Source organism: Leuresthes tenuis, unplaced genomic scaffold (genome assembly GCF_036924035.1).
Source record: "Leuresthes tenuis unplaced genomic scaffold, fLeuTen1.0.hap1 SCAF_17, whole genome shotgun sequence".
In the NCBI taxonomy this organism is placed as follows: Eukaryota; Metazoa; Chordata; class Actinopteri; order Atheriniformes; family Atherinopsidae; genus Leuresthes; species Leuresthes tenuis.
The window spans coordinates 14,821,917-14,844,688 of record NW_027325371.1 but is presented as its reverse complement, the minus strand read 5'-3'; the positions used below and the strand labels follow the sequence as shown (position 1 = coordinate 14,844,688).

At 41.7% G+C, this 22,772-nt stretch overlaps 3 protein-coding genes across 4 annotated transcripts; 1 reads left to right on the top strand and 2 right to left on the bottom strand.

Moving 5' to 3' along the window:
- Nucleotides 1–10,468: 10,468 nt before the first annotated feature.
- Nucleotides 10,469–16,506, bottom strand: dhps (deoxyhypusine synthase). Its single transcript, XM_072368427.1, has 10 exons — nt 16,357–16,506; nt 15,205–15,424; nt 14,198–14,362; nt 13,972–14,093; nt 12,956–13,052; nt 12,709–12,795; nt 12,398–12,503; nt 12,207–12,310; nt 11,707–11,832; nt 10,469–11,006 (listed from the first exon to the last, which is right to left on the bottom strand). The coding sequence occupies exons 2-10, from the start codon at nt 15,397–15,399 to the stop codon at nt 10,911–10,913; spliced, it is 1,098 nt and encodes a 365-aa protein (XP_072224528.1). The 5' UTR covers nt 15,400–15,424; nt 16,357–16,506; the 3' UTR covers nt 10,469–10,910.
- LOC140272921 (guanine nucleotide-binding protein G(I)/G(S)/G(O) subunit gamma-12-like) lies at nt 12,179–18,257 on the top strand. 2 transcript variants are annotated; one of them, XM_072368429.1, is made up of 3 exons: nt 12,179–12,198; nt 17,394–17,466; nt 17,658–18,257. In XM_072368429.1, the coding sequence occupies exons 1-3, from the start codon at nt 12,179–12,181 to the stop codon at nt 17,781–17,783; spliced, it is 219 nt and encodes a 72-aa protein (XP_072224530.1). In that variant the 3' UTR covers nt 17,784–18,257. The 2 variants fall into 2 exon arrangements, with proteins under 2 accessions (XP_072224530.1, XP_072224529.1); XM_072368428.1 differs by lacking the exon at nt 12,179–12,198 and having other exon boundaries at nt 17,377–17,466.
- Nucleotides 18,180–21,804, bottom strand: fbxw9 (F-box and WD repeat domain containing 9). Its single transcript, XM_072368426.1, has 7 exons — nt 21,138–21,804; nt 20,878–21,025; nt 19,732–20,698; nt 19,402–19,550; nt 19,103–19,306; nt 18,946–19,011; nt 18,180–18,725 (listed from the first exon to the last, which is right to left on the bottom strand). Exons 1-7 carry the CDS (start codon nt 21,257–21,259, stop codon nt 18,651–18,653), a joined length of 1,731 nt encoding a protein of 576 aa, XP_072224527.1. The 5' UTR covers nt 21,260–21,804; the 3' UTR covers nt 18,180–18,650.
- Nucleotides 21,805–22,772: the final 968 nt, after the last annotated feature.

The following is a 22,772-nucleotide window of genomic DNA, read 5'->3' as shown; positions in this document are numbered from 1 at the left end:
TCCTCACACGCAACATGAAACAAATAGAATCTTACTCAGACACACATACCAAGGCAGACTCTGTTTGGTGGCAAGTGAACCAAGGTGACTGCGGAGAGGTGTGTGTTCTGCAGTTTCACAGCAGTTCTTCAGCTGTTTTATCCTGTGGTTGTAGAAAAGTCCGAATTAAAATCCATCTGACAGATTTTAGAGTTTGAAGCCACATTTGAAGTGGTCGAGGTTGTCAGTTGAGAGGAGTGGGGGGGTTCTGGTTTGTCAGAGTGAAGACTAGGAATATTCTTTTCATTTTTGAAAATGTTTTGTAAAAACAGTCAGGCATCCTTTCTCTGCACACTCATCACTTACTCATTTTGCAGTCTGGTCAAAACAGCTAATTTCTGGCACTTTCAGCCTCTGCAAGCCCTAACAGGTCAAGCGTGTTTAAGAAGTGTAATGGATATGAAGGCAATTATGAAAAGCAAACGTGGCATATTTACACTTTAAGAAGGGAATTCAGCCGTTATTGTAACTTTTCAGCTCGAATGTTGACATAACATCTTGAACCATTAAACTTGGATAAAGCTGCCGTGGAAACAAACTGCCCTCTGTAAAATTCTGCGATGCAGTGGAAAGATACCAATATGGCACATGCTTCACTCTGATACAGAGTTATTAATGAAATACACAATGGCAGACCTGTGGGCCTTCCTGCTCCATGTTTGCTTTGTAAAGCAGCTCTCAGCCTTAAGGTGCAAACCATGTCAGACTGGTATGTATTTGTACTATTTCTGGTTTATGAGAAATCCCAGCTCACGCACATACCATGTTTGCCTGGCAGCTAACTGACATAACCATGTTTGTTTATTGATAGTAAGCGTATTGTGTGTGGATATTGTGCTAGATTGCATCTGGCCTGTGAGCATATGTGTCTGTGTGTGCGCACACAAGGGCATGGAAAGAGAGAAGATATGTGTTGAAACAACAAGGGGTTGAGATCCAGCTGTCTCAACAGAGGCTTTTCCACTTAACTGTGTGCCCTTGTGTAAACGGCAATGTCAATTCTGGACCCATGCTGAAGGGGAGAGACGGTCTGAGAAAACAGCCAGTGGCCACGTCGACACTTGGACCTCCATACGTCCTGTGTATGAATAGCAGAACACACACATAGTGTAAACTATACACCCTAAAACCATCAAAGAACCCACACACAAGGCCATAGTCCATGAAAACTGAAAACATTTGACTTTACTAGAGTACATCTGCTGGCAGTAGTCACCCAGTGATACTAATTTTTCTTCTCTACGCCTTCATTTGGATGCATCATGTTGACACATTTAAGAGCAACCAATAAGCTGCAACCCACATGCTTGAACCTGAACTATAATGAACATCAAATTTGAGAAAGGTGTAAGAGCAGGATCATAAGTCGAGATTGGCGAAATGAACAAGTGAGACGTGCTGAGATCCTCAGCGAGTGTTTGAGGCGAGGTGTTGGACAGCTCGCGTCAACCAAAATGGTGTCATTACAGGGGGAAGGGAAGGAATGAGCTCATACACATTAACGGCTGCGGGTTCGACGGGGGGAACGCTAAGGGGAAGAGAGAAACCGATGGAAAAGATGAAAAGGCAGAGAAAATAACACATGAGATGAGCCACTGGCAGATGAAAGGATGGCGGGATAGAGGGTTTTAGGTTGATGGGGGAGAAGAGTTAAAGAGGAGTTAACATGGTGTCTTTGATGGGTGCAGGGACCTTAAGTGACCTTCATTCTTGAGACAGCATATTCTATTATGACCATGTAGAGAAGGTCCAGCACACAATGCACAACATACTAAAGAAAATCTTTATGCAGATGTTAAGAACTAAAATCCAACAATTTGTTTGAGCTATTTTTTCAAATGCTTCCTCAATGTGAAAATGATATGAATGAGAACGTGGCCTTAGAAGTACATCAGTCTAGCCCTGGCCTTAGACTTGCTTTAGTGTTGTTTTTACTGATTTTGGAAAGCTCCTGTCAAACTCTCAGACCATTCTGCAGATTTGAGACAAGCATTGGGATGATGCTGATAGTGCTGAAGCTCACAGAGTCCCTGGCACAGAGTCTCCCTTCTCCAGCAGGTCGACTTTGACAACAGGAAGCCGGCTAAAACTTATTTCGAGTCTGGAGTTCCCCAAAAGTGTCTCACTGACTCATACCTTGCAACCAGCGTAGTAATCTTTCGTCTGAAAATAAAAATGACCTTAGGAGGATGGCAAATTAGGGAACTTGTGATGGGATTCGTCCATTCAAATGTAATTTCAAGAAGCCAGTCAGAGGGACAGATTGTTCTACATTGCTCCTTTTATAGGGAAAATATACAGAGGCAGTTACATAGAAATATATATTTTTAAAACAGCGTGAAAATTTCCAGTTATTTCTTTTGAGATTTTCACCGCAGCTTACCGACAGAGGAAACACAGCTCAGCGCCTTTTTCTTTCCACGCGAGAGGCTCAGATAAATGGGGGTAGAACAGACCAGGGCGAACATCTTTAAAGGGAGTGCCACTTGACTGGCCACTTCCTTCTAACCTAATTCTCCATTCTGTCATTGAAAAGCTATTTTCATTACAGGCCACAGGAAGTCTGTGAGTAGACAAGAGCCCTACGTATTGTAGGTACAGAGCTGAATGAAAACACGACTGTGACCTGTGAAAGATGAATGAATGTGTAGCTCATCTGACAACTGTGACAGTTCACGGAGAGAAATAAAAGTGATCTAGCAAGTGTGGAATCAGTGTATCGAGGGTGATAATGACGCTGGAGGTCTCTTACGATTTTAGGCTTTGACGACCTCCTTTCACGATGAAGCACCTTGTTTCTGCTGGCCAGGGGAATTCCTGGCAGAGTGATTTTTGAGACTACAGGACTGAATCACATTGCCAGGGATTTCCAATGGCTGACACGAAGAAAGCAGCCACCTTCTCACGAATGGACTGCACACACTAATCTGCTAACTCATTGGCGGACACACCCATGTCTCGCATTTGCATATTCACGCACAAACACCCATCTCACTCTGTGTCACCAACAGATGCTCATTTAAGCCTGGCTGTGCGGCAGCAGGACTTAGCCCACATGTGAACAGTGAGTGTCTGCCATGTTCACAGTGGTTAAGTTCTGCCGCCACAGGGCTGTAGCCCGCAGAGGGAAGAGTAAAGGTCAGAGAAGGGGAGCACTACAACAAACCATCGCTCCTCACATCAACACCAGACTTCAGATGAGCATTAAGATATCTCCTGCAGAAACCTGCTCGCTGTGAGCCCTTTTATATCCTCAAAAGCCCCAAAATATGAAGCGTCCTCAATAAAAAATCCTCCGTATTCTTGTTGCACCCTCTTATGCAATGGTCCTGTTACAAAATTAAAAATAATAAGAAAAAGCAAAGGATGGAAATGTGACATTCTGATGTTGTCAATGATGAGACATAAGCAAGCCGTTTCCCCAGATTGATTTCCATAGTCTCACACCTCATCACTTCTACATCAACAACATATGTTGAGAGCCGACAGCATGTGAGATTGAGTGAGTCTTTGCTTTGCAAATGACTCTGTACAGTGTTGTGAAGGCGCAACGCAATGTGACACGGAAGGATTCTTGGGAAAAGGTGTCACAGTTTTTGGAGCTTCTAGTAAAAAATACTAATCGGTTAAATTAGCTGATATTGAGCTGCTTTAGTGCGTCAGTGTCTGCTAAATGTCAGATGTCTCATTAGTGGCAAAAGCTGCTCCTGTTCCTCTAGGGCGAGCTGTGTGTCATCTTGTGTCATCACCCGTATCGCTGGGTTCCAGGGTTGCTGAGGGGTACCTCGTAAATGTGTGTTTATGTTTAACTTTGTGCATGTGTTCATACTTCATTTACGTTTCCACCTGTTGATTTCAGCATGAGCATCAATGTCTGTACGTCTGACTGTGTGTGTTTATGTGTGTGTGTGTGCAGTCACCACTGTCTTCCCCTGCCTCACCCCCTGCTGGGTCGGTCTCCTGTGCCTGCTGTGCTGATAATCAGTGTGTGACGTCGGCTGGCTCAGTTCAGCAGGAACAGGGGACTGTTCTCATTTCCACTCAAACACACTCACTCACTTTGTTTATATATCTATTTATGTATGTAAGGCCAAATGTTCTTTGTGTATTTTCCAGTCTCAGTTTTGTAAATAAAAAAAAAGACTTGCTGAAGGGACATATCTGTCACTTCACGCTTATCATTTTCACAGCAAAATGTCAAAATGTCAAAATTGTTTGTTTCTGTCTCCTGCCACATGTATGTCATATACGCAAAGTTAATTTTAATTCAAATAAAAATTTCATTAGAAATCAGTATATTTGTCTTGTGTTTTGTCTACCATTCCTTCATTTTTAAAATAAATCTAACTAGTGCAACAGTCATTCTTTGTCTCTCTTTCCATCCATTGCCTTCTTTGTCTCCTTCTGTTTGTTGAGCTCAAGAAAAGGAAATCAAAAATGCCGCAGACAGCCAATAGTCTCCTGGTAAGAGCTGCACCAGGTGATTGTTAGGTCACATTAAGATTATACAGCCTCAAGTCAACGAACCTGTTACTCTACATTAACCTTTCGCTTTGTATGAGATCTGCGCAGTCCTTTCAGTTTTCCCACACATCTGCATAGCCGAACTCCTGTGTGAGACACAGACTTCAAAGGTAAAAACATCAGAGACGGCAATTAAGTTTCATGGTGCGGCTGAATGATAAAACTGAAAGAAAGCAGTAACCTGTCAGAAAATGGGTAAAGGTCGTAACAAAAATAGCGAGCTTTGTATTGTATTTTGAGGTTTGTGCCCTATTTTGGATGTATATTTATTCTTAACACAAATCTTTAAAAAAAAGTGAGTGAAGAGGGGAAAAACTGTCATTTGTGAAACTGTCATTTTTTCCCACTGTGTTGTCACCATGATTACATCATTGCTTTTTATATCTATCTGGTACTGTCAGGAAACTGTACATATGAGAAAAAAATAGGTTTTAACCTTTAAATTCACTTTAACTTTTAGCAGCACCATAAAAATATATAACTCTGTGTTCACTCAAGATAAAATGGGATTTTAAAAGCATCCTTACCCCATATGCATGGTATTTGTGAAAAGTGACTTCTCATTTTGCCCTTTTGTAAATTACGACAGATTTCAAATAATTTTTATTATTGTAGGAGCAATTCACAAATAAACAAACAGAAAAAACTAAAATGGGACATTTATAGGACGGTGAGTAAGACAAGACAATTAACAAAAGTTTTGTCAGGCTGTAAGGGTGCCAGGTCACCAACTAATAAATGAGTCACTTAGGGGGCAGATAAAGCTAGAGGGAAGATGATAGTAGTGAATTTAGAGGGATCAAAATAAAGAATTATATGAAAAATAAATACTTACGAGTGACTGATAAAATTTAAGTAGCCACAATACAGATGCCAAATTTATTCCCAGCTATTTTGTGAAAATATGACTTTGACTTTCAGCCGGGTTTCTCTGCATGTCTTTTAATAATGAATAAAGTTATGATGCTGGTAATCAGGAAATGGTCTGAAGAGTTTTCAAAAGTACAATTTGTCCTGTACTTAAAGATAAATGTGAGTCATTTGTATTTGAATTTCTTCTTTTACCTTCAATGTTCTCCATTATATATAAGGTAAACATTAAATGTTTTACATGACCGATTTGAACACTAAACTGAGCTACAGTGTGTGCTAAATACACAACACTGTAAAAAAAAAAAATCTGCTCATAAGAAAATTAATGGGTCGAGGGTTTCTTTTGTTGCTTTATGGTTATGACACCACGAGTTCTACAATAGAATAATAAACAGCATAGAAGCAATTTTAACATTGAATATCAATGCAAAGATTTGAGGTTGTAGCAGTTGGTTGCACAAAATTAGCATATTATACAAAGACCTTTCAGTTATGAGTAGTCTATTTTCACTGTGTGACCGGTGATTTTGCAGTTTTGCACATTTTGATGAAAAATAAAGACGCGACAGCGAGTTGTCATCCGGATGTTTGTCTTTTCCGGGTGGTTGCTGTGGCAACGGAGACTCAAGTTTGTCACCAGCGTCAGCCAGCTGCGTCAGAGGAGGAGACGGCGGTTCAACAGGCGAGTTCCTGTTTCTGAGAAAGCAGCGCGAGGCGTGGAGCTGGTGTGGAGGTAAAAACCTCCTCCCCTTCTCTCTTTCACTGCCTCACCTGCCCCACTTCTCTCCTCCATTTATCATAATCTTCTATACATTTATTGCTCTATTGTTTCCCTCCATATATCGCAATGTTTATCTTCGGCCCCTCCTCGAAACACCCACGCACTCGCACTCTTTCACCTGCCTCTACCTTTTCCGGTTTGGCCAATAGGCAGCCGCGGTGGGAGTTCCTATAGCAACACAACAGGTAAACAAGGGTGGCGAGATAAGCGGGCATGAAAATATAACAAGGTAAGCCTTTGGAATACTGGGCGGGGAGGTAAGACACGTCCTACTGGGGAAAAAAATAGCCTAGTGATAAATAAAATGTGTTTTATTACGTGTTGCTCCGTTTTAAAAGTCAATTTTGAAATTAGATAAGCTGACCTGGCTGCTTTCTATCTTTTATCTGTAATCTTTTTTTCTTTCCCTTTATATGAAAATGTGTATACATCTGTGTATACATTTTTATCGAATACCTTTCATCTGTTATCCGGACTTTGGTGGCTGGACATTATAAGTAATCTGTTCAGAGAGACTCGCATGACTATAAATAACCCGAGACAGAGAACCAGAGTGTTGAAAAGCCTGGTGGAAAATAGTCCCCGCATACACAGTTGCAGATAAATTAATCGAGAATTTTATATAAATATGAAATCGTGGGCAGATCCATCTGCTGTGTATTTCTCTTCTTTTCGTTCCACTTTTCACTGATCTACCCCACCCTGCAGCTGTGCAACAGGTCAGCACTCCCCCTCCCTGTCTGCCTCTGTGGTTCTCACCATAAAAAAGCTGCCAATCTGGCTGGGAGAAGACATAATTGCCATTATGACTGCTGCAGCCTTGCACATCACACAGTGTACTGATTGTTCCACAGACGAGGAGAGGGGGGGGGGGACACTGTCTGCACTGTGCAGGCGCCACACAATATTATCATAGCGTGACTACTGCTCATCCACATACAAATACACGCAGGGTCTTGACTTTACTGTTTTCAGCCCACTCAGTCTCTCTGTAATCTTTCATTTAAGCACAAAGCAAACGTTCATTTCTATAGGGATGAGCATCCATACATCAAAAACAACAGCCTCTAACTGTCAAGCCCTGGGTAAACACACTCACACAGTGCTACCGCCAATAGGAAAAGATAGAAGGGCTGGATGGAAAAGCAGTGTATTAGGACAGGAACACCCAGTTCTGTATGTGTGTGAGCACATGGAGCTGAGGTTTTAGGAAAGCTGACCTTATCCCAGGTCCAATTCCACTTCTCCATCTGCGTTTCCAGAAATGAGAAGGTCACCGTACCCACTTTAAAAAAAACAAGGCGCTTTAACCTCGTCTACTCTAGGAAAAAACAAATCAGGCTTCAGTGAACATATTATGCACACGCTACATGAAAGCAACCCACATTTCCATTCCAGAGTGTGCAAATAAAAATGGACTGTGAATGAAGCTGACTCTGTAAAGGATCTGAGAGCACTGATTAGTCACAGGAAGTATCCATTCCCACTATGACAAACTGATGTATTGCAAAGGGATACATCTTTATCACTGTTACTTGATTATGTGGTTGTTTCTTGAAAGGGAGCTGAGTCCCACCAACACAGCATGCCGTCTGCCTGGGTGGATGAAAACGAGCACTAACTACATACATAAGTTGTGAAGCTCTCGTTTGCCCGTAAGGAGTTTGAGGGGGTGGAGGTCTCTCAAAGAGAAGCAAAATGATTAGAGGATCTTCACAGATTTTGTCTGACTCTGAAGCTACAATTGTCTCTAACAGGATTTTAGCTGAGCAAATTCCCCATCACTCGGAACATGCGAGTGATTCGCTTACTGTCTTTTTCTCGTCTTCAAACTTAAAACTCCGACCGTCTGAGACGATCTGCAACAAGTCCTCAGCTATGAGCAGATTTTTCACGCTGACGCTGAGATTTCAGTGAGGTCAGAGTTAGAGGTGTTTTTGTTCTATATTTCAATTCCCCTTTTAGATTATACCGTCACTTTCCAGTTTTAAGTCTAGCACAGCACTGCCTTTAAATATTAGCTCAGTGATTCAAATATCATTCAGTTGATCTACAGTTCCTTTTTTCATTTGAAAAAATGTTTCAGTTGAACACTAGTTTAATCAGTCTCACCAAACACTCAAGACAATAAATTGTTTAAATGTACAATTTAAAGGCTTACAGCAGCTACAGTCCTGTTCCCAGAAAAGCTTTTAAAAATGTGAGTCACAACAAATGACTGGGAAATATGTGCAGTGCTTTAAAAAAAAAAAACCTAATGAAACGCATCATAGGGATTTAAATTAATTGCCAACAGATCAGCAGTTTGACTGGACGTCAAAAGAGGATGTTCGTGTTCATGTGTGCATAATCTCACTAAGATTTAGAAAATCCTAATAAATCTCTAAACACAACTGACAAGGCCACAACCCAACTTTCACTAAATGGGCTCCAGAACACTACAGTCATTGAACACAGGTCGCCGCTGCATCAACAAATGCAGTTTAGAAATCTAAAAGGTCTAGAAAACACTACTGCCTTCTTTGGGCCCTTGCTCAGTTGATATGGAATGAGGTGAAGCTGAAATCCGCTCTGTGGTCTGATGAATTAAAAGCCAGCTTCTCTAATGGTACGTGGCGCATTAGTGCACTTGACCTGTCTGTGAAGGCATCATTAACGCAGAACGGTATGTGCCGTTTCATTGAACTGTACTTTTATCGATCCCCGAAGGAAAATGATGCAATTGCAATATAAATTGTTGAGGAAAGATAACTAAACCGATAAATAAGAAAATTGAAAAGATTTTCGACAAATTGGAAAGTTGCAGTGTTGCGCGGATGTTGATGCAGATTCTCAGTCATCCAGGTCGGGGTTTATCCTAAAAGCGTTGAGTAAGGGCAACTGGACTTCTTCTTGGAAGTTGCCGCGATGAGACAGAGGCATGGTTAAAATCCCTAGAGAGCGCCATGAATGCAATGTGGTGCTGTATTTGTAGCATGGAACAACTGAGCTGGTGACATCAAATACAGCGCCGGCGGGTTAACGCAAGTGAACTCTCTTAGTGGACAACGGGAGAGGAAACTCTCGCAGCCAGCCGTTCTACGTCAGGGTGCTGAGACGCTGCTTCTCAGTGGCATGTCCAGGATTACACCATCTGTTGTTTACAAGCACCGCCTTTCCTCCTCTTTTACTGTTACCACTCTTTATGCAGTCTCTGTCTGCCAGGTAGAGGAGTGGTGTGGAATATCCCCACTATGTCCCCGTCAGCTCTCTATGATCATCCTTTTTATGTACCAGTGACTTCACATTCCCCGCTGGATAATTGAGAGGAGAAAGGGTTTAAGCTTCCTCCTCTTTTACTTCTACTTCTCCTCTTCGGTTCACCTCGATTTGCGGTCTTATCCCAGGCATGTCTTGGGCTTTGGAAAGCTCAATCAGCTTACTTCCAGATGTGTACAACTTTAAGTCTTGTTAAAAAGCATCAGCACTGCGGCCAAACCAGCAGAAAATGATAAATGGATAATAAAAATAAAACCCCTTCCGAAAGTCACTGACTTCACAGGGGGAAAAAAAAAAAGCTCGGTAGAAAAGATGCAAAGACAGACGCGACATGTTCAGACCAGCTGCAAGAGGCTGCCGCCGGTGCAGTACCGTTCCAGAATAGAGCAGCATTATGAGCAACGTGCCTCCATCCAGACAATGCGTTTTCAGAAGATGTCCTGTTCAGGTCAACAGGAGAACGCCAAACTGCACTCAGCTCATATCACCTCATGGTTCCTGACATGGTTCAGGTGCTAAACCGACAGTCCATCCAACTGAAAACATCTGGAGTATCATGACAAGCATTTCCATGTTGGGAAATGACTTTACAACTGTTGATAAAAATGTAACAAAAATAAACATGTCCCAACTTTTCCTGAGTTGTTTTGCTGGCATCAAATTCAAACCGAGGGTATATTTTTCAAAAGAATGCAACACGTTTCACCATTTTCTATGCTGTCCTTATACGTCTGATCAGGTAAACGTAGGGTAGAAGCGATGAGTCAGATCGTTACATTGTCTTCGATTACATTTTCCACAGCATCCCAATTTAAGTATCCCTAACGATATTTAAACTGTGGCTAAGGAGCTTCAAACTCTGTGATACAAACTATTCCATTTATGCAGCCAGGATCATGAACGTAGTCGTGTAAAATTAAGTGTCATGTGATGGAGCCACAGCAGATTTCACACACAGACCCACAACTAAAGTATTTTATAGCAGTTTATTTATAATAGACTATTTAATCCCCTTTAAAGAACAAAGGTGATTTAGTAAATCATACAGGAGCATCTTTTACCCAGCAACAGTAAGGTAAAGGACTGCTTATATATAAAAACTGAGACTTAGAAAGGTCATATTACCGAGAGCAGCCATGCACTGAGTATATCGCCACAGCTAAACTGAAATAACTTAAAATGTTTTACTACACAATACCCTCATGAGTGCGTATTTAGCATCTATCACACACCCGTGCACACACTCCTTACAGCTACAACCTGATGCATTCTAGGCAGTTTCTTTGGTACATGCAATAGCACGATGCCCAAACCATGTAATCTCAGTTGTCAGATGAGGAGAAAATGACTTGTTTTAACAAGCAAGTTCGGTGAAAAGCATTTAAAATGACATATACACAGTCGTGTCAAACAGAATGACAGAGGCCACAACCATTTATTCCGTCTTCTTCCCGGCAGTAAGCTTGTCAGCGTGTAGTGCAAAGGTCTCGGCCACAATCAGAGGGAAAACCAACGAGGCATCTGCATACACCTGGAAACCAAGCACAGAGCGGCGTGACATTGATATTATATCACTGTTATGTTCAACATATGAAACATGAGTTGTTGTGTTTTATCTAAGGTTTGATGCTTGGAGGCCTCACTTCAGTCTCAGCACAAACACAGAGCAGACACTGCCACCTTGAGGCCAAAAGATCAGCTCCTCATCACAGCTCCTGTGTACAACCCCAATTTTGAGCTCAAAAGTTCCTTTTTCGACCTGCTTCTCACGCACGTTATACACTTGGCCTCTTTGGTTGTCCGATAATTACTTGCAAACACATTTCACGGCCCTGAGACTAGTTTCCATGGAAAGTAATTATGTGATATTAGGAAACTAAGAGAAAGACAAATAAAAGAATACCGGTGGTTTTGAGTGGTAGATTTAATCTAAATTGTTAAAGCGTCGTGTTATAAACGCGATGGTATTACAGTCATAAAACATCCTGTCAAGTGGTTGTGACGCCCAGTAACATGTAAAGTCATGTCTCCTACAACAATAAACGGACAAAAATGGTTCAGGTTACACCATGTGGGAAATATGTCCAAAAAGAAGCAGATGACTGAAAAAAAAAACTATCAAACTCCAAAAAAAAATGAAAGGTTTTTCTGATGATGTAACTGTAACTAATGGAACAGTGATGTCGAAATAAAGCTTGGTGGGCATGCTTACAAGTGTTAAGTATCAGTACCTTCACAGGTTTGGCATCTGCTCTGATCTTGCCCCAAGAAATGGCCTCATCAGGTCGGGCTCCAGAGTCGGAGCCATCAAATTCCTGGCCCGTGTTCACAAACACGGCGTAGTCAGCTCCGTTCCTCTGGAGGGATTATCAGGACAGGCAGCGTGTCAAGACAGGAAATGGATTTGCATATTTGTGAGGTTAGCTCTGCTGACACAACCTTTACCTTTAAACACATCGAAACGTCGTACAGTTCCACAGGAAATGTGCATGACGAGCACCGAAGCAGATTGTATTCATATGCTTGAAACGGCTGCTTTGTTAACAGGTTGTTTATAAAGTTATCGTGAGAAGAAGGTATTTAACCTATCAAGACAAATGCTTCTAATTCAGGAAGATGTCCTGTGTTACTGTAATGCTACATCTTAATTTCATAATCTGCAGTTGATGGCCAACTTAAATGTGTCCTGATGTGAGGTCACGTATGAGTATTAAAAAAAGTGGGTAGTTACCATAAGATTAGCATTGGCTATGTGATGTTTGACCAACCCTCCTCCCAGGATGATCATTCCCGTCTTCTTGGCGAAAACGGCCCGGCTGTTCAACCTGCGAATGTCTGAAATGAAATCAAAACCCCGTTCATGTTAAGACCAGCTAAGACTGCTGTGGTGATCTCACTCCGTATCAGGGATGTTGCTCACACCTTCTACAATGTCCAAAACCAAGCCGGGGTTCTTATATGAGTGGAAGTAGATCATGTCGCCAAGGGAGCCATCTGTCAGAGCAGGACTGAACACTGGGATGTTATTCTGACAAAAAAAAGGCATGTGATGTCACAGTGAACAACTTCTCTATCCATAAAAACACAGCGGGTGCAAAGAAAGAGGAGCTAGAGATCACAACATATGAGTCCGATGCTTCCAAGTACAGCAAAAACTTGTTTTCACCTAATAATAATAATAGTAATAATGTCAGCTGGTCAGTTACAGTTTACTGATGTAATCCAGGACTCACTTTGTATGCCCAGTAGTAAACAGAGTCAGTGTTATTTATCTCCTTGCCAAGCCGATGGATCATTTTGGAGGGGGTCCAACGGATGCCCTGAAATATAAGAGTTCACTGTTAGAAAAAAAAGAACTCTAGACTTCTTTTGGTGTAAACAAGGCGAAAGAGAAATCCAAAACATTCCAAACACGCAACGTTTTGCCAAACGAACCAGCGCCTCAGCACAGTTTGGTTTGGATCCCATGGCAACACTCACCTCCGTGTTCTGCTCGAGCAACATCTGATCCAGGATGGGCATCAGCCAGTCTTCAAATTTACAGTAGTTATCGTTGGGCACCAGCAGATTTCCTATTCTACAGTCGGTGAGGACAGATAAAGAAGAGGAGGAGGATGGTGAGATCAACAGGGACAATATGATGTTCCAGAGCTTCTGAACTAACTCTTAGCAAGACAGCGGATCCTCCTTTTCCCCCAGAATGTCCAACAACTTGGCTGAAGCATGCTCCACATAACTTAAATTGGTTTTATTCCACAATCCCTGTTTTCAAGTTTGGCAAAACTTCAGTTTATTTCTTTCTCGATGGAGTAAATTACAATATAACTGAGCTGTGGATATGTGTTGCATTACTAGAGAAAAACTAGTCTCCTCCTTTTAAACTGTGACATGATCAGTTAGGACTCACTTTTTTTTCAATGTGTGAAAGAAAAAAAAGAATTTGTGGCACGAGAGTGTGAGAATATCAGCTGCTCAGTCTCATGCTGAAGGCGTGAGAGTCAGCAGCCCTGCTCATTAATAAACTCTGAGGTCTGTCCACAGTTATCCAGAAGTACTAAAGAACAATCCAGGAGTTTGTTGTGAAATCATCCCTTTGAAACAGAATGAGGTTATGTGTGTTGTGCCATTTATACTGCGGCTCAGGAAAGGGAGAGCAACTGCTTTTTATTCTAGGCAAAGGAAATGAAAGCGTCTTCCTCATCAAAGTGCTCACAAAGAAAAGATCTTTCACTGTTTGAGTGGCATAAAAGCGGTTTGCAATCCGCAGAAATGGTCTCCTGACTCCCAAAAAAGCGCCCTGAGTCTTTAGAATCTTAGTGAAACACTATCTGTAATGACTTCTTAATCATTTACAACACTTGTTGAGATCTTGGCAAAGGTGCAAAAATTCTTATTTAATTCAGGTTACCAAAGTTCAGCTTTAAGGCTCAGTGGTTCTGATCAGCATCATTTAGAGGATTGGAATGTGGATCTGAGCCGTATCCGAAGTCGCTGACCTGTTAATGCCCCTCAGGCGGAGCTCCTTGCCGGGCAGACTGAAGTCTCCCAAGTAGGTGTGAGCCAGACACTTGATAAAATCCTCCTCAATGCCTCCAGCCGTGGTTACAATTACATCCACCTAGAACAAAGTCAGAGATTCTGATAACATGCTGCAGTTCTGTCAAAGTGGCTGGCTGTTTTAGAGATTATCAGGACAACTAGAGCAAGTGAATGAATGTGTACCATTTTGTGCTCTGCCAGGTAGCGGATGCTCTCTCTGACTCCAGAGCTGATGAGGTTGGAGGTGTAGCCCAAGAAGATAGTGCAGCCTGAGTGCTGTGGGGATTCACCGGACTCTTTAGACTCATTTTCTTCATCTGCTTCCGCTGGCTCGAGGCGCTTCTCTATCTGCGAGTGTCATGTAGTTGGTTATGAACAGCTGGCATTATAAATGCGCATCAACAATCCGATCACAGAATAATAAACAAGAAGCAACAACCACAGCAGAAAATTAAGGCCAGTGTAGAAACTGTTTCAACCCAGGAGAGTCACCAGCTGAATGTTCCAATAAGCTGCCGTTTAAAAAAAAAAAACGGCATATTCTCTTAGTAACCATTAAATATGATGGTTTGACACAAAAATATCTAAAATGTTGCTTTCCAGAGAGTTTCAGATGCCAGTCGGATCAAAACACAAATCAGGATTAAAGAAGCATCATGAGTGAGTGTGTAACCAAACCTGTGAAAGCAATCTAACCAACGTAAAGTGTTAAACTTGTACTTCAATCAAAATGCAATTTTCTTTTTAATTAGAAAAATGGAAAGCGGTTTCTGAAAAGAACTGGCACATGAAACGCTTCTCTGCAACTCTAAAAGCAGGAAAACAGATGTATGCTCAGAGGCGTTATGTCTGGGAGTCTTTGGGAATAATTAACTAGCCTTTTGGATTAGATGAAACAGGACATTAATTCCCTTGTTAACTCCAGTGGTATTCACACTGTTTTGATTCATAACTGTTAGTTTTACAGTTTTGAAATTGTGTGGACTAAAGGCAATGCTTTAATAATGATTTGTAATTTCTAAAGTTGCTGTTTTGTATTGTTCTGACCAATAAAATCATATTTATTTCCCAATTCCCATTCACAACACGGATGAGAAAAAAAGTATGTTTTGTTGTTTCTGGGTTTTTTTCAGTTTTTTTTTTTACAGTTTACACCTTAGTCCACACTCCCAACAGCTGCTTCCTCTCACCATGTGGTTGATTTCCTGGATGGCCAAGCCTAAGCTGCTGGCCTGGAAGCCTGTGGTGAGGTAGGACTTCAGCACTGCCTGGAGATCAACCCCCTGGTTAAAGTCGTAGCCCCGGATTTTTGGCATGTCTTCTGGGAGGTCACAGCTGGGCTTCAGGACAGCTTCCATGGCAACAGAGGGAGCATGGTCTGCCATCTTTTCAGCAAAAGCAAATGAGCAACTGCCAATAAACAGAAACATATAGAAAGATTTTTTTTAACCCTTCATCAGAACAGTTACTCTATCATTCGGAAGTTGATCAGACACTTCTCAGAGAATGAGTGAGCCAGTAGTCAGACTAGTTAACTGACGTTGTCAAGGTTGTTTTTTTCCATTGCAGCATCAGAACAATACAAAATAACAATTTACAGCCATTTTAAACATTGATGGGTTGATAACATTCTAGAGAAAAAGTCCCAATAAATGATGACAAGCATTACTTTACTTTCGGGCTCATTTTCTGCCTGTACACCACTACATCTCAGGGTTGTCGCACTGAATTTTATCCTTTACTACACCGTTATATGGCAGTTCTGACTACTTTATACATCAGCTGTTTGCAAACAAAACAGGTCGAAAAATAAACGTACTTCATATGAAGACAGAGTTCAGTTTCAGCTCGATTTTCACCATTTCACCATCGTGATAACGATCCAATGATAAAATATATAATGTTGTGACAGTTGCAGGGGACATTCTAATAAATTGAATGTTTGTACTTTTAATAATGTTTGAATATTTTAATTAATACGGTTTCATATATTTCAGTAAAAGCGTTTCCAGTGCAGGATTCTTGCTTATGACGCATTACTTCAAGTACAGGATGCCGTCACCGTCTCCACTGTTGTCAACCTATGTGTTCACCTTTTATAAAAATAAAATTTAAAATTTAAATAAGAAAAGTAATAGCTTTGGCCTGATTTCAGAATTGATTTTTTAAAGTATATTTTATATTTAGTCACGTGAAAAAATCAGTGTGATGAAGTGCAAGAACATCGCTCAAAACATGTCAAATCCATGTGGTCTGACGTTAGCTAAAACCGGGAAGCTAACAGTTAGCAGCTGGCGCTTCTAACTGCGATTAAACATTTGAGAACAAATGTGAAAACATACCTATTCCTGCAAAGACGTTACGTGACGGAAGGAGTAAAGTAATAGACGTCTGTCACTACACACAACAGCACAGAGATAGGAACTTTGTATTCCTGTAAACATGGCATGAGTCGCCTAGCAAGTGGTAATAGCAAGCTACAAGCAAGTGTTGTTTTTTTATCTACGGAAACTGCGAAAGAACAAACATGACCAAATTGCATTTTAGCAGAAAAATAATGGCAACTGTTAAAGTAGAAACAAAAAAAAACAATTTCTCGGCATAAATCCTGATCGGTGCGATTTGTGATTGTTGTTTTGTTCTTACATCTAAACAGAGACGGAATATTGTGAGATTCGGAATATTGACACTTGGTCGAACATGTTGGGATTTCAGGACATACTTTGTGATTATACTCATAAACAAACTGTTTTGAATAGTTTTTTAAAAAACATTGCCTTCAATTAAACACATCAACATTTAACAAAGGGTTTATGAAACAGTGTATTGCATAAAATGCCATCCCTGAATGTCTCCAATAAAAGTTAAGAGTAGTTTTTTTTTAGTTGTGCTCTTTGTCCTTATACCTTTCCTTGTTTCCTTGGACGTTGTCCCATCTGCCATCTGGAAACATGATACAAAAGTAATCAGTCATTTTCAGCACATTGTTGTAGTGCTCTCTGAACACCGGGGCTTGTTGTAGAGCTCAAAACCTTTCTATTGTGACTTCAATGGGATATTTCTTCTTAGAAGGGTTTAAATTGACCAAAATGAAGCACACCCTAAGCAGGACATTCATCATAATGCCTTTTCATCAGTAGTGGCTGTGAAGTGATGTGTGTGACATTTCCATCGGTGCTGCGTGACCTTTTCTATCAGAGAGCCTTTGAACTGCCCACCGATGGTGAATAAAAAGGGGTACAGGTCAAAATGCAAAGTCAGGAGCCTCTCTGAGCAGACTCCTGCACAACCTGAGCTGACTCTTTGGATCAGGCAAAACACTGGTCTAATTCCCTTTCCTTTTACTGTTCTTTCTTACGTCAGGAAATATGTGTAGCAGTAGCAGCAGCGTTATTCAGGCACAAAAACTGGTGGATCAACTTCGGATGGAGGCAAGCATGGAGAGAGTAAAGGTATGTAAAAGCTCTAAATCCTAATGCATACTAGTTCCACATGATTAAAGATTAAACTGATGACCAGTAGATTATTACCATTATTAGAAATGTATGGAATTATATGCTAACCAGCGACATGCTTCCAAATTCAAGTTTATTTACAATTCTACGACACTGTTTGAAATCCTGTGAAATGTTTGTCCGAGCAGATCTCCCTGACGGCGGCAGATTTAGTCCAGTACTGCCAGGAGCACAGGCGCAGTGACCCCCTGCTCACCGGCATAGCTGCCTCGGCCAATCCTTTCAAAGATAAGAAAACCTGTGTGCTGCTTTGACACCTCCAAGAGACGATGACGACAACAGTGAAACGTTAACATTCTGTTTGAGAGAGCCCCACCGAAAGAGCGTCTGCTTTTAGATGTGTTCAAGATTACGATGACAACTGACCTTCAAATGCTTTGTCATTACTGAGATATTATAAACCATAGCACTGTGTATGTAAATCCAGCCAAGAATTCACACCATTGAGTTTTTTTGGACATTTAATGGCACATTCAGTGTCAACAAGGGGATTTGAAACAAACATTTCACTGTGTGCGACATGCAATTAGAGCATTTATGTCAAGTCTCAGTTACTGTCATGGATTCTGTTCATTCACAATAAACATTCAAATGTTTGTGGTTTTTGGTTGAACTTACAACAAAAATGTACAGTGTGACAGAGTATAGGTAAAACGCAGTGTGCCTCTGAAAGCTTACAGAATCAACGTTACCAAAAAAAAATAATTCAACTTGGCCACACAAACACACCTGAAACTTCTCAAATTACACCATATAAAAATGTCAACACAAGAAGAAAATTCAGTCAAAAAAAAGTGTAATGCTATTGCATGGCAGGTTTCTCGAAACTTCAGTTTTACACGTACATACAACGAAAAAATTAGCTTGGCCATATGTATCTCAGGAGGTTCGACTGTCATTTCAAGTTATACCAATTTGGATTAATCTGTTAAATTACCACTTATATATCTTTATATAGGTAACCGTCCTGCAAAGCAAGGGAGTTGTGAGTTTTCCAACATGATATTCTCTGCGTTTATCAGTGTATTCCATGCAAGATGGTCAGGAAGCGTTGTTATGCTTCGCATCTTGTCTGCATCTGATTAAAATCTCCCCGCTGTGGAAAGAAGGTCCTGTGGGAGTCATTTTCTGGGCCTCCAGACTTCCACACTAGAGTCACCGCAGGCCACAGCGAGGACTCCAGCCTCCACACTCAGCTGACAGTTATAGAAAATGGTAAAAGAGACGTGAGCGCTGAGATTCATTCGAAAAACATTCTTGAAAACGTTGACAAGAAACAGCTGATCCAAACAGATAAGATATTTCAAACTAACAATACATGGCTCTTTAAAAACTGTCTTCAAATCATTAAATATATCATCATCATAAAAGATCAGCGATTTGATGTGAGTTAAGGATTCGTTACAAAGCACTTACCCCATTGACTCCAATTTGATGACGCAGGGTACATAAAGTCCTTGGAGGTGCACACGGGATATGCACCTGGAACACAGACAAGAAATTTGAAAACAAGACTGTTCAATAGCAGATTTAGCTTTGTAGACAAAGCAAAAGGGAGTCTGACTGAGCCTACTTTGACAGTACAATCGGATGAGCAGGTGTAGAGGCTTCCTTGGGATCTGTGGGTGCCAGTGACCAGATCCGTGTGTCCAACATCAAACTGGGACAGGAGCTTTAAGCTCCCCGCCTGCATGGAAAAGGAGTGCAGCATGCCTCTGTTGTCTCCTGCCCAGACTTCATAACCACTATGGCTCATGGACAGCAAATAAGAGCTCAGCTGCAAGAAGAGAAGTTGGTCAGAGTCAGCATTGGATGTGAGGTCATGTGGACCCCGATGCAAACTTCCTAAGCAACATGTGTGTCTGCTTCTACCCTAAGCTTCTTCAAGCCTTTGCCTGCCCTGCGATCATAGACAGCCACAGTGCAGTCTTTACTCCCGGAGATGATGTAATTGTCGTCAGCAGCGAGGCACATTACCGCATCACCATGAAGGCGCAGACTTTTAATCAGTGGTTCAGCAGCTGTACAAAAAAAAAAAAAAAAAGACTCAGTAAGCCTAAGTAAACAGATCTTTTGTCAGTCAAAACAAAAACTCTCTGAATAATGTTAAGAAAGACATCTAGAGATCTTGCGCTATCATTAGAAAATCAAAGACTTTCATTCACACTTCATGCATGCAGGCTATATGTCAAATCCCCTCACCTCTGGTGTCGTACATGCTGATCCTCTTATCAAATGTGCCAGCGAGCAGCACATCCGTCTGATAGGACAAGCAGAGGACAATAGCCCCAGTCCTGATCAAGCCTCTCTCTGCACCACCTGCCTGTAGGTCCCACAGCCTCACTGTGCTGTCAAAGCCCCCTGATGCCAACAGAGGACCGTCTGATGCCAGGCACCAGACCCAGCCTCCATGGGTGCTGAGGTCACCCTGCTTTCCCAGCGTGTAGAGCAGTGCACCATTAGAGCCTGCCTGCAGATCCCAGAGTTTCACATTATAGTCTCTAGAAGCCGTGGCACAGACTGCCCCTTCTCCCCCAAGGAGGAGTACCGAGTTGACCTGGGAAATGTGGTCTGAAGGCAGGGTGATGCACTCCAGTGCTGGGGGTGGGCTGGGACTTCTGGGGGATTGTGGTTGCATCATCTCTACCTCTCTTTCATTACCAACATTCCTCGGGTTTGCCAAGTCCTCGTGGTGATGAGGAGCAGCATCTTGCATTCTTCCTTCCTCCATTAGTGCGTCTGCACCATCTTCCTGTCTATCCACCAATTCCTCTCTCAATCTTCCTATTTGGTCTCCATCTAAGATGGGCTGCATTTCACCATCTTCACCATCCATTGCTACCTCCATCCCTTCATCAGCACCATAAGCAACCTCCTGCGCAGCCATTCCTACCCCCTCAACCTGGTCCGCTCCACCATCTTCCTGTTCCTCTGCAACCTGCAACTCCCTTTCCTGCAGCCTTGCTTGATCCCTTTCTTCCTCATCTTTTTGGGTCTGTCTGGCTCTACGCCAGCAGGTTATTAGATGCTCCATCTCCAGGCAAGCTGTAGGCCAGTCAAAGTCCTCTCTTGGCCCAACTGGAAAGCTAGCTCTTGATCCTATTAATCTCCGTGCTCGTAGCTGCCAAGCAGTGCTGTCCTCACCCACAGTACCCAATGTATGGCAAACCTGAAACATGTGGGATAAGGGAATCAGGAATCTTCTCTACATCTGCAAGACTGAAATACAACAATGTTCCAACGAAGGCAAGGAAGGTGATTGCTGCTGTTTGCTTGCGTGGCTCAAAATAAAGTGAATTTTTCAAGAGATCACATCAATGATTTAGTCTGAGGAAGCAGAAAACCTACTTTTGGCAGAACATTGATGACACACTGAGCAGGAAGGTGTGAGGCAATGTTGGTTAAGATCTCCCAAGGTAAGGACAGCAAAGCACTCGGCTCAGAGGATGGTGAAGGGCTCCCATCTGCTGAGGATGAGTTGACAGCAGGCAGCAAACTGAAAGGACCACGAAGAGCGATGTGACCGGGGTTTCAACCACACGAGTTGGAGCAAAACGAAATGACAGAATACATATAAAAAAACAGGAAAAAAAGAGAGAAAACCTTACCCGTGCAGATCCAGCCTGGACAAATCGGAACTGATAGATTTCATAGGGTCAGGGCATGGTCCATCCTGGTCATTACCTGTTCCTTCATCTGGTTCACTCACGTCAACTATCACCCCAGACATCACCTTTCCTTTCAACTCACGCACTGTAAGCCAGCATTACTTTAACGACCACCTTTTCGGTGTGGGTTTCATTGTATACGTATCTAACCGTCATTCATTTACCCCAAAGAAGCCAATCGTGACTTTAAAACTCGACAAATATCATCGCTTCAGCATTTAGCTTAGCATCAGCTACACTGAATTCAAATTAAGCGAAAGTGCTTCAAAGGTCTAAATGCTTTTAAATACTAAAATACTTCTAAATACTTGTATTTTTTCTGCAGCTGCAATCGCAGCAGTTTTTCGTCAAATATATCTTTAAAATGACAATCGCGACCAAATAAGTAACCACGACAACTGCAGCTGTAGAGACGAGCAGACAGTTTGAAGTCCAACCGCTGCCTTCGTCAAAGCATGTCGCAGGTCCGAACTTGTTACCCGAACCGGAATTCAAGCACAATGACAGCTGTCAACAAATAAACCATATCAAAACTTGTGTCGCTCTTAAACAATAACACTGCCGCTTGCCATTTGCTTCCAAACATTAAAAACGCTGCTTCCGACGTAGACCGATGATCGTCATCAAACTGCGACAAACCCCTTTGCTTTTTTTCATCCTGGGTGCGCTTCTCTTCTGCTGTTCATTTATCAAATTAATATCTCAAGAAAAAGCTGATGAAAATGTTTATGGTGTAAACAACTGAAATTCTACTTTAACACTTTATTTTATATAGTCTACAGAACAGCCGCGTTTACCGGTTGCCTAAATGTGCGACATGTAATCCCATTTGGGCGTTACTGATACTGCTTCGCAATGTTGAGTCAGCTGAACAATATTCTTAACCTGAAATGATCTAAACTCGAGTCTAAGCACAATAACATGTATATATCAGAGGGCAAAAAGGAGAAGAATTTCTAATGTTAATTGTGGGGCTGACAACACTAAAAGAAATAAAGCCCCGTACAACTGTAGCTAGATACTGTTGTCTTATTGTGCATGTTGCCTCTCTCATATCTACCTACACAGAATGATACAATAGCAGAAAAGCCTGAACAGCAGCCAGGCTAGATAAGTTCAGTAATAACAGAGCCACTCTGGTGTAGTGTGTAATTGCTTTAGTTAGGCACTTGAATAAGAAAGTTCTCCCCTCAAAGACTTTTTCCTTTTAAGCCCATCATGGGTAGTGTGTGTTCAGATATTGAGCTTGAGATAAGTACCTGAAGCTGCGTTCATTTCAATTTCAGGAGAGCCCGAAAAGTCAAAATTGGGATTGAACCTCAATTCTTTCATAGGGTCCTCAAAATGCTTTTAACAGTTTAATATTACACAACCTAGATGATGAAATATATTTAATTCTGATGAGTTACAATGAGAAACAGACTATAAGAGGTCTGAAAACTCCATTAACCCGTTGCCAATTAACTTCATTTTCAGAGCAATGTTCCGTCATCACCCCCCCCCTCCCAAGTTTCAGCTGTTTATCTAAAAGGTAGACAGTTTCTCTCGAAATATTGGATTTCACACAGTACAAAT